Source organism: Penaeus vannamei, chromosome 22, assembly GCF_042767895.1.
Source record: "Penaeus vannamei isolate JL-2024 chromosome 22, ASM4276789v1, whole genome shotgun sequence".
NCBI classification, from domain to species: Eukaryota; Metazoa; Arthropoda; class Malacostraca; order Decapoda; family Penaeidae; genus Penaeus; species Penaeus vannamei.
The window spans coordinates 22598325-22613324 of record NC_091570.1 but is presented as its reverse complement, the minus strand read 5'-3'; the positions used below and the strand labels follow the sequence as shown (position 1 = coordinate 22613324).

Below are 15000 nucleotides of genomic sequence, written 5' to 3'. Positions count from 1 at the left end.
ACACAGCTGATATTTTGCAAATATTAATCATTATCACTATTAGGGTTTCTTACAAAATATCCACTTCTGCAAACAGATACAGATTGTTACATATAGAAACTTTTGGAATTTGATCACCAGCTTTCTGTATGTATGTATTCTTTCTTTCTTTCTTTCTTTCTTTCTCTCTCTCCCACACTCAATCACTCATACTCAAACACACACACAACTATGTGTGACAGGAATTCATTCCTACATTTTCCTAATGACAAAATCAACTCTACTTCATATTATCTTACCAACAAAATTATGTATGAGGCCCATGTAGTTTTGCTCTCCCATGTACTTCATAATAGTGACATGAGGAACCTTTCGTTCAGCTGGAATCACGTATGTATCCACAGGAGCAACCTTTCTTTGTGCATTGATAACTTCTTCTGTATCCTCGTATGAAGCAACCTGATCGGCCATACTGAGGAAAGACCATCAAACAACGTAAAATGGTGAAAAATTGTATCTTCAATTTGTTGAATTAATCTAGAATGATTACTGTGTTATATGAATTACTATCAATACATGATTACTCATACATGGGTAGGATACACACAAGACATCTAACTTTGTGTGATGGTACATGAGACTCACAATCAATTGCTAAAAAAGTAATTTTGAATATCTTACATTGTCAAAAAAAGTTGGTCCGCAAATTCTTACCTATGCACAAAGAGGGCAGGTGCTGGGCAAGGAGTTGTTGTGACAAACTTTTGTGCTTCCAATATACTTGACAGATCAGCATATTTGCTGTAAACTCTGAAATATTAAGATTTTCAAGTTAGAATCTAATTTGTGATGAAGATGATAATAAAAAAGTTCAACAATGAATGGTATATACACATGTAATTTTTCAAACAAACTGATATATTATGGTACTTACTTCATACATTTTGTTGCAAGTGTTCGGTAATGTGGGTGGACAGCATTTTGAACTCCTTTTTCGATTCCCACTACATTTGCTGCAAAAAAATTGATGTATTAAAATTGCTGACAGTATATCCCACAAAATATTACCTAAATGGAAATCCTTACAATGAAAAGCTAGGAACAATGTCTCCCATGGAAAGAGAGCTTCTATTATGTAAAGCATGTGTATTAGTTATAAAACTGAAATATATGGCATAAGTTATATTTCCTTACATGCACTTAAATTTATACTCTAACAATTTACATGCAGCTGATAGTCACACACAAGAGACATCACCACCATCTGAATTACTCATATTCTTTAATTCACTATAAATCCTTCCGTAAAATTTCTAGAATTCAGAGTAGAAAATTATTGCTATCTATGATGTATACAAATCATCTCAAGTGGTTAAAGTAAAATGGAAAAAAAGAGGAAAATTTGTTGGTAGTAGCAAAAGGTCAGAAGAAAAATCTATCTAGCACAATTTCTAATGATGCACTTTGGTAAAGATTATATGATTTGGACTCATCAAAATAACTTTTAATCTGTTATTCACTTTACATGCAATATATTCTCAACTGCAGATATAACAGTAATAACAATAACAATAACAATATCATCTATAACATTAATAATGATAATAAGAATAACAATAACAACAATGATAATAATAATGATAATAATAACAAAGAAAATAATATCAATAATGATGATAATCATCATAATAAAAAATAAAAACAATAAACATTATATTATTATTATTATAATCATTGTAATTAATAGTAATAATTACATCATCATATTTAATAGCAACAATAATATCATCAGAATTAATAATATCTAGCAGGATCAACTGATAAACCATGGAACAAAAACAAAATTTAGAATTACTTCTCTCTACCTCTCTCTCTCTTTCACCCTTCTCCTACCTCCCTCCTCCTCTATTCTTTTTCTTACCCTCGCTCTCTCCATTTCCTTTTCCTGGTCTGCTCTCTTCCCCTCCCACTTTAAGTCCTACATTTACCCCCTTCCACTTCCCTCCTCTTCCTCCTCAACCTCCCCCACTTCCTTTGTCTTTCCCATTCCCCTTTTCTCTCTGAGCCCCCTCTCTCTTCGCCTTTGTCCATCTTCCTTTCCTCTTTAGGTCCCTTCCTATTCCCCTTTCCCTTCTCACTTTTAGTCCCTTTCTTCTTTCTTCTCGTCTTTCCTCTCTATGTCCCCTTCAACGCCTTTTCTTTAACTCTCCCATTTATTCTTTACGTCTCCTTCCATTCCTCTTCTCCTCCTACCCCTCCTCTCAGACAATCATAAACTGAGTCTTCCTTCTTCAATGAAATGCAAATTGCCTAAAAGAAGACTGATAATAATAATAACAATAATAATGATACTAATGATAATCATAATACTAATAATGATGAAAAAACAATAATAACAATAAGAACATTAATAATAATAACAAAAAGAACAATAATAATAAAAACAATAACATTCATGATAATAACAAAAATGAAGGGACTTCAAATAATAATAATAATAATAATAATAATAATAATAATAATAATAATAATAATAATAACAACAATAATAATAACAGTAATAATAATAAAAGCTAGATAGCAGTCCACTTACTGAAACTATCGAAGATCTGATGGGAGATGTGAATAGGCGAGTCTTTGGCGTCAATTAGGACCCTTTGTGTGAGGTAGCCACCCACACTCAAGCCATGCACGATCACCTTTCTGTCATAGCTTGTTAGAAAGTCCACGACTCTGGATGCTGTCACCTGTAGATATTTTGTGGAATTAGCTTAGGGTTAAGCTCTAATATGCAGAACAACCCAAAATGAAGAGTATTTTTTACTTATCATTATTGTTGTAATCTATTTCCATTCCTTCTCCTCATAACAAATACTTTATTATTGCAATTTGCATGGTTTCTATAATGTACAAACATGTATAACTTTGATTTTATCTAAATTTCTTTGTTCCTTTGAAGGCAGTCTAATTACTGTATTACTGTATTATTAAAAAATACTGTATTAGAAATTACATCTCTAAAAGAATTCATTACTACAACTTCAAGTTCATACATGTAATATCTTTTACTCAAAGTGTTTCCTTATCATTGTTATAGCTATATCCTCTATTATGTCATCCTTTTAAGCCAATGATATTTAACTTAGATCAGCTACTGCAAGTGCATTGATGGACCAATATCAACCTAGAACAATATTAACCTTCCACTGTCCTCTTTTCATTCCTCCTCCTCCTCCATCCCTTACACCCTTCCTCTCCACCTCCTCCTCCTCCTCCATCCCTTACCCCCCTCAACCCCTTTCACCCTAACCCCCCTCCACCTCCTCCTCCCTCCCTCCTCCCACCTCCCCTCCTTCCCTCTTTCCACCCTCCTCCTCCCACCTCCCCTCCCTCCTCCTCCCACCTCCCTCCCTCCTCCTTCCACCTCCCTCCCTCCTCCTCCCACCTCCCTCCCTACTCCTCCCCCAACCCCTTTCATTCTAACCCCCCTCCCCCTCCTACCTCAGCCCCGCTCCTGGGGAAAAGCAGATCGCGGACGGAGCAGGTGACATGGAGGACGTCGTAACCCCGGCGAGTCCAGCAGTTGGCGTACTTGTGTGCGTACTTCTGCTTGGCGCCCAACCACGTGAACAGCACCACCATCTCAGTGGGCGGCGGCACCATCCCCTCCACGGTCTCGCGGCGGTAGAGACGGGCGTTCCGGAAGCAGTCCACGATCTGCAAGAGGGTGGGGCGTAAGATGTGGTGATGAATGGTGGTGGGTTGGAGAGGGATGGGGGACGGGGAGGATAAGGGGGGGGGGGGTTGGAATGGATGGGTTATTTGATTGGATGGGAAAGGAGGGTACTGTTGAGGTAGTGAGGGAGGGAGAGAGGGAGGGAGGGAGGGAGGGAGGGAGGGAGAGAAAGAGAAAGAGAGAGAGAGAGAGAGAGAGAGAGAGAGAGAGAGAGAGAGAGAGAGAGAGAGAGAGAGAGAGAGAGAGAGAGAGAGAGAGAGAGAGAGAGAGAGATAAAGAGAACGAAAAAGCAAGAGAGACGGAGACAAAGACCGAGAGAATGATAAAAAGCCTGATAATACATTAGAGAGAGAATAATCATAAAATCATCATAATCAGTGGCCTACAGAAACGACATTCCAAGCATCTTAGGTTAACCGATTTCTGGCATGCATAATCCATATCAACTAAACCACAGCTCATTCCACAGTGATAACGCGAAAGTAAGAGGCCAGGTAAATCATATCTTCTATTTCACGCTCCTATAAAGTGGTCTAATAAACGTTAAGTGAAATTACCTTTGTACTATGCGGTAAACATACGGGATACCAACTCAGTTCTATTTAATATATTAATTTCTACGCACGATATTCAAATCTATATAAGGATCAGGACCGGTTCCAGAATTATGAAGAAAGGGGAGAGCGTGGAAGCGTGGAAGCGTGGAAGAAAGGAGACGCCATTTTCGCCACACTGGTCGTTGGCTTCAAAAAAAAATGTGGAATACGCTCTCTAATGCACAAAATCCTCTACAATGGGATAATACAACAAAAAAATCAACCGGTATACCAAAATAAAGCGAGAAGAGACCATTGTATTTTTTAAACGGACAGTCCTTGAATTACGTGAATCTTCTAGCAGAAGGAAATTGCGTTCAGAACGGACTTTCTTTAGGCATATGGCCATAAAAGTCCCAAATTGTGTATGCCGTTTCCTTATGTGAAAGATCGGTTAGAAAATAGCTAAACTTTCTATTTGACCTATTCTGCTGCCGGGAAGGGGGGGGGGGGTCTTCCCATTTCACTCTTTCGCTAGACAGGGGTTAAAAAATTCTGGTGGAAAAATAATTGCTACGCCCCTCATGCCCTATCAATATAAAACTCTCCCTACCTAGAATAATAATAATAATAATAATAATAATAATAATAATAATAATAATAATAATAATAATGATAGTGGTAACAGGAGTAGTAGATACAGTAACAACAACAACAAAAATGATAATGATAGTGATAATAATAATATCGAGAATAATTATATTAATGATAACAAGAACAACAACAACAGCAATATCAATGATATTATGAATAACACTAACATTTAAGGTTCTCCAAAACACGAATTGGCACCTGGATAGACCTTCACCGATATTATTCAATAATGTCAATCTTATTCTAAATTTGTGTTAAGTGTTATTCTTTGCGTATAATGGATATTCGTATGTGCATAAAGGGTATGTGGGAGGAGGAAGAGGAGGGAGGAGGAGGAGGAGGAGGAAGTGAAAGAGGAGGAAGAAGAAATGGAGGAGGAGGAAGAGGAGGAAGTGGAGGAGGAGGAGGGGGAGGAAGTGAAGGAGGAGGAGGAGGAGGAGAAGAGAAGAAGAAGAAGAAGAAGGAGAAGAAGAAGAAGAAGAAGAAGAAGAAGAAGAAGAAGAAGAAGAAGAAGAAGAAGGAGGTGCTTAAAATGTATGTGATTTCCCATATAAACGACGGTTAAAAAGAGCGCGAATCTACGAACATTTTTATAACTAACAAATCTCTGAATAAAAGTTCACAATCCAGACTTTGAAAATATTAAATAAGGCATTTTAATTGCACACAACTCAATACGAATCAGGCTACATTGTTTTTTTTCATATTTGCATTAAAAAAACGTTTCTGATTATATCATTTCATCGTATTAACTTATCTTTCGACGAAACTGGATTATGTATACACGTGGCTTTAAAATTATCACTACTCTGCTGTGTTAATTTTCAGATAACATAAACTTGTTTAGATAAATGAAACTTTTCTATTGAAGTAGAGGTCATTGGCATAAATGTAATATCAAATATATATATAGTTTGTCAGTAATAAGATGTGGAACAAATTTTATTCAAGATATAAGCTATGAACACGCAAGTATATCAAAATTAAGAAATTGCAGGTTTTTGCAAGGATTGTAACTGTGATGTTCACTAATTTTCCTTCTATGACCCCGTCTGTACACACACACACACACACACACACACACACACACACACACACACACACACACACACACACACACACACACACACACAAAGACCAAATATTCAAACGGCTGACAAGGCCTGAATACCTGTACGTTATTTAGGTGCATAAATGAAGGAAAAACGTAAAAATCTCACCCAATTTCTTTGCAGTGCCACGTGTCACGTTTGTAATATACATAAAAAAAAGAATCAGCGGTTTGTGAATTGAAAACACACTTGGTTGTAATATATGATAGTTATGATCATCAATGTGCAACGTTACTATTTTGCATAAATTTCCATAATCCTTATTAGTTCGTTCCGTTTTAATAAAATGTTATTATGAAGGAATTTGAACTATTATATATATATATTTTCACTATATGGTAAAAAAGAGAAACGAAAAGCAGAAGAAAAAATAAATATGATAACAAAAAACATTTCTTAAATATCTTTTTTAAGAGGACAGGACAGAAATAGAAAAAGAGAAAGGGAAAACAGTAAATAATAAAAAAAACTTTCTGTTTGTTTTCCCGCATCGTAAAAAGCTCCCGTGTAAACCTACTGAACAAACCATACCAGGTGGCGAGGTCTTCCCAACCTGCCCTGTGTTTACGGCTCCTTTTGTAACGGGCAATCGATAGGCTTTTGTCCCACATTCTCCATTCCCAGAACTCATTGGCTGAACTTTATAGGTTAAGGTGTTACAGAAAACGTGCATAAAAAAAAAATGTGTTTGAGGCTCATCTTTAAAGCAAGCACTGGCTCTCGGATTTTGACTTATTTGTTAATTTGTGAATTTGTGATTTATTTGTTACGTAACGGTATTAACAGAGGAAATAGGGTGGGGAGAGTTGGCGGTAGGGTGGGTGAGCTAATGTGGGAGAGTGTGCGTGTTAGTGAACCAATTTGGTTGTTTCTGTGTATGTGTATGTGAGAAAGAAAGAAAAGGAGAGAGGGAGGGAGGGAGGGAGGGAGGGAGGGAGGGAGGGAGGGAGGGAGGGAGGAGGAGGAGGAGGAGGAGAGAGGGAGGAGGAGGAGGAGGAGGAGGAGGAGGAGGAGGGGGGAGGGGGAGTGGGAAAGGGAGAGGGAGAGGGAGAGGGGAGAGGGAGAGGAGAGGGAGAGAGAGAGAGAGAGAGAGAGAGAGAGAGAGAGAGAGAGAGAGAGAGAGAGAGAGAGAGAGAGAGAGAGAGAGAGAGAGAGAGAGAGAGAGAGAGAGAGAGAGAGAGCGAGCAGGGGTGTACCCAATGACTTTGATGGGCAGGAAAAGCCCTGTAATTTGCCCACCGAACAAACAATTAGAAATATAGGCTTCTAGTATTTCAGAAGTTGACAAAGTCCCTCCAAATTCGGCGAACACATGAATAAATGAAGAGATTTGGTATGGGAAGAACTGCACGGATTTCGGAGAGAAAAGAAAGAAAAAAAATTGAAAAAGAGAATAGCGGAAATGGCCCAAAACCTACTCTATCACCCCTCAGCAGATGCTCAAATATTAGGTGCGACCCACCCATTGCCAATCTGACGCACAAACACAGGAAGTCTACATCCATTATTAATAGCCAGCGACGAAAGCATTCCCATTAATACACACCCACCCTCCCCTTCGACCCCTCCACCCCATTACGACCCAACCCACCCTCCCCTTCGACCCCTCCACCCCATTACGACCCAACCCACCCTCCCCTTCGACCCCTCCACCCCATTAAATACGACCCAACCCACCCTCCCCTTCGACCCCTCCACCCCATTACGACCCAACCCACCCTCCCCTTCGACCCCTCCACCCCATTACGACCCAACCCACCCTCCCCTTCGACCCCTCCACCCCATTACGACCCAACCCACCCTCCCCTACACGCACTCCTTCCTTTCCCTTTAGGAGAGAGGTGAGTGGCGAATCCGGCCATGCCGTTCGAAGGATAACAGAATATTGGATTTCTCAACTATTTCTTCCATACCTTCGTAGCTATCACAATTATCACTTTTTTTTCTTCAAAAACTGCGTAAATGAACAGTAAATGATATTCAATTTAGTGGAGGCAACTTTAACGTCTCTATAACACTAAATGCTAAAAAAAAATAGTGAATATCATAACTACAAAAAACAACTTTATCAGCACTACAATAAATATCCGTTCCCAAAATGACCGCACGGCATCCTGTCTCGACTCTCCACCGGCAACCGTCAACCTTCATACGAACCAAACTTTGCATATTCCCGTCGATTCTCTTGGTTTAAATCGGTATTCACTCCAGGAAACTTTAATATATATATATATATATATATATATATATATATATATATATATATATATATATATATATATACTGATTGGTATCTCCATTACCTTTTATACTGTTCTTTTACATTATAATCATTATCATCATTATCTTAATTATTAAACAATATTTATTCATTTTTCATTAGACCTTCGAGGTATTTCTGTACATTTATATAATTTATTATAGCTGTGTCAATATCAACAATAGTACCTTCATAGAAGCATACATCACTTACAAAATTAAAAAGTATACTGATAAAGTGCACTTACATCCGCACTTACTTATGTCTCCATTAACCATCCCCGGACAGGCGTACCTTGGGTTAGGCTTCGTCATCCACCTGCTAGACCTATATTCACTTTATGTTAACCTTTGGGTGTAGGAAATGCCGTTGTTATGGCAACGGCAGACACACTCGCGGGGCCCAGTGAATGACACAGCATAGTTACACAATCACATAGACACAGTCACAGTCTCGTCCGCGCTCACTCACATTCGCTCGCACACACACACACACACACACACACATTCACACAAACATCAACACACGTGAAGACGCAAACATACACGTCCATAGACCTTGCACATACCTACACGCACACACACACACACACGTCCACATACCCACACATACTTACACACACACTGGCGCATACTTACTGTACACATCTAAACTCAGGCATTCGAAGTTTCAAGAGAGAGAAAAGCTAAATTCCACGGAACTGAATTCACAATCTGAATTTAAATCAGAGAAGGAACCCGGTGATAATAATCTTATCAATATCATCAATGTTAATCATCATAATACTAATAATGATAGTACTGACATTTACTCATAATAACTAACGTTAATAATACTGATATTGATACTTATAATGAACTTGATGATGTTTACTTAAAATATTATGACAGATTGCCCCTCTTTTGTGTGCCGGCTAGTGACGTCATCCCCAGAATACACAAACACCCAAACACATCGTTCTTTCTCTTCACAACAATGAGGGGGGGGGGGGGTAGGGGAAGTGGATGAAAGGAGGGGGAGGGAGGAGGAGGAGAAGGAGGAGGAGGAGAGAATGGAATGGGGGAAAGGGGGAGGAGTGGGGGGAGGAGGATTGGGGGAAGGGGGGGAATGGGGGGAGGGGAGGAGGATTGGGGGGAAGGGGGAGGGGAGGGGAGGAGGATTGGGGGAAGGGGGAGGGGGAGGGGGGGGAGGGGAGGAGGAGGAGGAGAGTGAGGAGGATGGGGGAAAGGGTTAGTGTGTGAAAGGAGGGGGAGGGGAAGCAGGAGGAGGGGAGTGAGGAGTGAGTGGTGTGAATGGAGAGGGGGAAAGAGGAGGATGAAAGGGAGAGGGAGAGGGAGGAGGAGGAGGGGAGGAAGGAGGCATAAAGGGAAGGATGGGGAAAAGGAGGAGGGAGGAGGGAGGTGAAAAGGGGGTAGAGGAGGGGGAAGGAGAAGGAGGAGGGTAGAGGATGGAGGAGGGAGGAGGGTAGTGGGAGGAAGAAGAAGGAGAAGGAAGAAGAGGAGAAGTAGGAGGAGGAAGAGGAGCAGGAGCAGAAGGAGAAGAGGAGAGGAGGAGGAGGAGATGAAAAAGACGAAGAAAAGCTCACCGAGGCGTTGAACGGCAACCAAAACAGGCGCCAAACGACATACACAGCAAGCGGACACAAGCGCCAAATTAATCGCAAACATTCGCTCATTCTGTAACAATAAGCATTTCATCCTGTCATCCACCACTTACCATCCCATCTCCATCCTCCCACCTTCCCCCCCCCTCCATCCACCACCCTTCCCCCCCCCCCCATCACTCCTTTCCCTGCCCCTACACCCTCCTCCCACCCACCAACCACCCTTTCTCCCCCTCCACCCATCACCCTTTCCCCACCACCCACCAACCACCCTTCCCTTTACCCATCCCTCCACTCCACCCACCACCCTTCCCCCCAACCCTCCACCCATCAACCACCCTTTCCCCACCACCCACCAAACCACCCTCTTCCCCCTCAATCCCTCCACCCACCCACCACCCTTCCCCCATCCCATCCCTCCACCCACCTCCACCACCCTTCCCCCCTCATCCCTTCCACCCACCAATCACCCCTTCCCCCCATCCCCACTCCTCCACCAACCACCCTTTCCCCCCACCACCTCCACCCATCCACCACCCTTTCCCCCCCATCCCCACCCCTCCCACCAACCACCACCCTTCCCCCCATCTCCCACCCCCTCCACCAACCACCCTCTTCCCCCCACCATACCTCCACCCATCCACCACCCTTCCCCCCATCCCCACCCCTCCACCAACCACCCTTCCCCCCATCCCCACCCCTCCACCAACCACCCTTTCCCCCCCACCACCTCCACCCATCCACCATCCTTCCCCCCAATCCCTCTCTCCACCCACCTACACCAACACCTTCCCCCTCTCCCCATCCCTCCACTCCACACCCACCACCTCTTCCCCCTATCCCATCCACACCACCAACCACCCCTTCCCCACATGCCCTCACCCCTCCACCAACCACCCTTCAATTCCCCCACCACCTCCACCCATCCACCACCCTTCCCCCATCCCCACCCCCTCCACCAACCACCCTTTCCCCCATCCCCACCCCCTCCACCAACCACCCGCCTTTCCCCCCACCACCTCCACCCATCCACCATCCCCTTCCCCCAAATCCCTCCCACCCACCCACCACCCTTCCCCCACATCCCTCCACCCACCCACCACCCCTTCCCCCCCATCCCTCCACCCCACCAATCCACCCTTCTTCCCCCCATCCCCACCCTCTCCACCAACCACCCCCTTTCCCCCCACCACCTCCACCCATCCACTCCACCCTTCCCCCTATCCCCCACCCCTTCCACCAACCACCCTTCCCCCCATCCCCACCCCTCCACCAACCACCCTTTCCCCCCCACCACCTCCACCCATCCCCCCCCCCTCTCCCTCCACCCGCGGGGGCTCCTGACAGCGACCTTGTCCTTGCGAAGTCCTCCTCTCCCGGATCAATAAACTCGAGCTTGAGGTGTTCATGGCTGCCGTGCTCAGGTTCCGAGACATTGGGCGGGACGAAGGAGAGGGCGAAGGGAGGTTGTTGAAGGAGGGGGGTAGATAAGGAGTGAAGCAGAGAGAGGGAGGGAGGGAGAGGAGCGAGGTGGGGGGTGGGAGAGAGAGGGAGGGAGACGGAGGGAGAGGCAGAGAGGGAGAGAGGGAGGGAGAGAGGGAGGGAGAGAGGGAGGGAGACGGAGGGAGAGGCAGAGAGGAGAGAGGGAGGGAGAGAAGGGAGAGAGAGAGAGAGAGAGAGAGAGAGAGAGAGAGAGAGAGAGAGAGAGGAGAGGGAGGGAGTGGAGGGAGAGAGGGAGGGAGGAGGGAGGAGGGAGAGGAGAGAGAGAGAGGGAGGGAGGGAGAGAGAGAGGAGAGAGAGAGAGAGAGAGAGAGAGAGAGAGAGAGAGAGAGAGAGAGAGAGAGAGAGAGAGAGAGAGAGAGAGAGAGAGAGAGAGATTGATAGATAGACTGAGATAGAGACAGATAGACAGGCAGACAGAGAGAAAGAGAGAGACAGATATTGATAGATAGATAGACTGAGATAGAGATAGAGGTTAGAGAATGAAAACAAGAAAAAGAGTTTTGATGTGCTTTGTGAAGGTGAGAACAAATAATGATAACACACAACAAAAATAAAAGCAGCCAAGCACACAACACATAAATCAACCTCATTTATCAAGCAAAGCAAAAATCGTACATCCCCCCCACCCCCCCGGATGGAAAAGATGACGATGAAGTACAAAAAAGCGAAGGAGAAAAAAGGAAACAGAGACGTAAGGGATAGAAGAAGAAAGAGAAACGAGAACAATAAATTTTAGGAGAAAAAGAAAAATAAGAAAAAAGATGAATAAGAAAAAAGAGGAAGAAAAAATGAGAAGAGGAGGGGAAGAAGGAAGATGAAAAGTTAAAGAAGAAGAAAGAGGAGGTGCTAAAGATGAAAAACAGAAACAAAGAAAGAATAAAACAAACAAACAAACAAAAACATGACAAAAAACAAAGAAAGAATAAAAAACAAGACAAGAATTTTTATGTCTAGACACCAATTGCAAACCAGTTGCAGTTCACACGAACGACCCAATTGGCCAACCCGCTTTAACAAGGCAATTGGCACATCCCAACAGCAGCGGTGACTCCCTGGCAAGCAGTCACGAGTGGGCGTGGCTACCCGTGGCCAGGGTGGATGCCCAAAATGTTAAAGTTCGCAATTTTGAGTGTTGCCTCATGCCTCCAAAATGGCGTGAAAAATTTAAGGATGGTCTCTGTGCATCTCCTTCCTTCTATCATTCTCTTTCTTTCTTTCTCTCTCTCCTCTAATATTTGGGTCTCGTGCGACGGTAGGTTTATATATCACCATCATTTATAAATTAAATGTGCTGTCTCCACTGCAATAAACGGTAAATATCACACCTTAAATGGAGAAAGATGTAGAAAAGACGATAAAACATAGCAAGGCACATATGTAAGATTGAATATATAAAGTACAATAAAAAAAATCTTTAAATTGTTGACTTCCAGGTTTCTGTCTAAAAACATTTTTTTTTACTGCAATTGTATTTGCTGTACTTGATAAAATAATCTGCACCAATGACGGTTAAAAATATCTATTTGAACTTTCTTTTGGAAATTTATTCTTACCTAATATATATATCTACTCTCTTTCTCATTACTTAATTTCTTTCCTCTTTCTCTCTCCTTCTCCTGCTCCATTTTTTTCATCTCTCTATAAATTTTCTCTTCCCTCCATCCCCCTCTGCTGTTTGCAAGATCAACAGAGAGCGCCGGCAGAGCAAACAGCAAAGCAGTGCACTGAACTTCCCAGCTGTGAACTGTAATTATATGCAGACATTAATTTTCTTATTATAACATTATGCGTGTGCCTCTATCCGTTTGTCTGTCTGTGTGCCTCTGTGTGGGATAGAGATAGATAGACTGACATTGAGATAGATAGATATACAGAGAGAGAGAGAGAGAGAGAGAGAGAGAGAGAGAGAGAGAGAGAGAGAGAGAGAGAGAGAGAGAGAGAGAGAGAGAGGGGGGGGGGGGTGGATAGACAGACTGAGATATATATATAGATAGAGAGAGAGAGTATTGAATACTGATACTATTGTGAATACTCCTCTCCTCTTAATGTATGTACGTAAGTATAAAGATACAAGCATACAAAATCGACTTTATATATCATTTTTTATTCATCTATATGATTATACACACCCTTCCGCCTCTCACTCACTAACACTCACACCCTCCAACCACACACACTAATGTCCCCCGTCCAGACTCACTCACTTCCACCCTCGCACTCACTTCACTAATTCACCCCCATCACCACTCACTCACTCATCCCCCACCCCTACACTCACTCAATATTTCATCCACCACACTCACTCCAAACACACTCTCACTCCACTAACTCACCCCCCATCCCCCACACTCACTCACTTACCCCCATCCCCCCACCCCCACTCCCACACGCACCGAGCAGCTGTGACTGTGACTCAGCCCACACAACAGCCCTAATACTTTGGGTTGGAGATCACGTTGAACTCAGAAGACGAGACACGAGGGCAGTGGATGAGCCCCTCTTGTCGGCGGTGAACTCATGGCTCGGTTTATCATTCTGCGTGTCTGTCTGTGTGTCTTTCTCTGGTTTGTCTTGTTTGGTCGAGTCTCGTCCTGTCTTGCATTCTCTGCTTCGTGGCTTGTCCCTCTCACTCTCTCTTTCTTTTTCCTTCTCCTTCAGTCCCTCCCTCTCCTTCTCTTTGCTTCTTCCCTCTCTTTTCGTATCGTTCCTTCTTTCCTTACTCTCCTTCCCTCCCTCCCTCTTTCTGCTTCTCCTTCTCTCCCTCCTTCCTTCCCTCCCTTTCTTTCTCTTTCCTTCCTTCCCTCTCCTCCCTTTCCTTCTCCTTCGCTCCCTCCCTCCGTCTCCCACTCCCTCTCCTTAACACTCTTTAGTTTAATTCCTTTCGATAAACGGCAGAGGTTGCTTAGGCAAGGACGCGCCGCCATGGCGAATATTCCTCAGGCTGTTGCTAGGAGGAGAAAAGGCTCGTCACGTGACAGGTCGAAGTGTCGCGTGACTGCAGAGCTTGAGCGAGCCACGAGTATATCATAAATGTATATACAGTATATATCATGTATATGTATATATATTTCAATGTGTTTATGTACAGTTTAGGTATGTTTGTGTGTGTGTGTGTGTGTGTGTGTGTGTGTGTGTGTGTGTGTGTGTGTGTGTGTGTGTGTTCAAAGGCAGGCATTGTGGATTCTTTTTTTAAGAACTTATCGGAGATCTTCCTGTTTCGACTGATATGAACTCCATTACGTGGGAAAGGACCCGTTAAAAATGCAAAGCTGTTCATGTTAGTTCAAGATTCTCTAGATTTTATGTCAAGAATAATGTTGGAAGTTAAAGAATTACTTTTAAAAGTTTCCCACAAAGTTTAATTTTCAGCATCGGAACACCTGTGCAAGTGTTACATAAACATAAATAGGCATTTGAGACATTTACATCTCTTTCTAACGGGTGTTGAGATATCAAACTCCACACACTATATATAGACCAACCACAGAGTAAATGTGCTCTCTCTCTCCCTCCCACTCCCCCTACCTCTCACCCCCCCTCTCTCTCCCACTCCCCCCTATCTCTCATTCTCCCACTCCCCCATCTCCCTCATTCTCCCTCTCTCTCTCACTCCCCCT

At 43.3% G+C, this 15000-nt stretch overlaps 1 protein-coding gene across 1 annotated transcript in view; it reads right to left on the bottom strand.

The window, feature by feature from the left end:
- The window catches only part of LOC113809511 (transmembrane protein 53-A), a 27506-nt gene that overhangs the window by 806 nt on the left and 11700 nt on the right, over positions 1 to 15000 (bottom strand). The window contains exons 2-6 of the mRNA XM_027361138.2: positions 3481 to 3696; positions 2573 to 2726; positions 914 to 992; positions 694 to 789; positions 279 to 451 (exon numbers count right to left, since the gene is read on the bottom strand). Of these exons, the coding sequence (XP_027216939.2) occupies positions 279 to 451; positions 694 to 789; positions 914 to 992; positions 2573 to 2726; positions 3481 to 3696 (718 nt within the window). The remainder of the gene's footprint in view (positions 1 to 278; positions 452 to 693; positions 790 to 913; positions 993 to 2572; positions 2727 to 3480; positions 3697 to 15000) is intronic.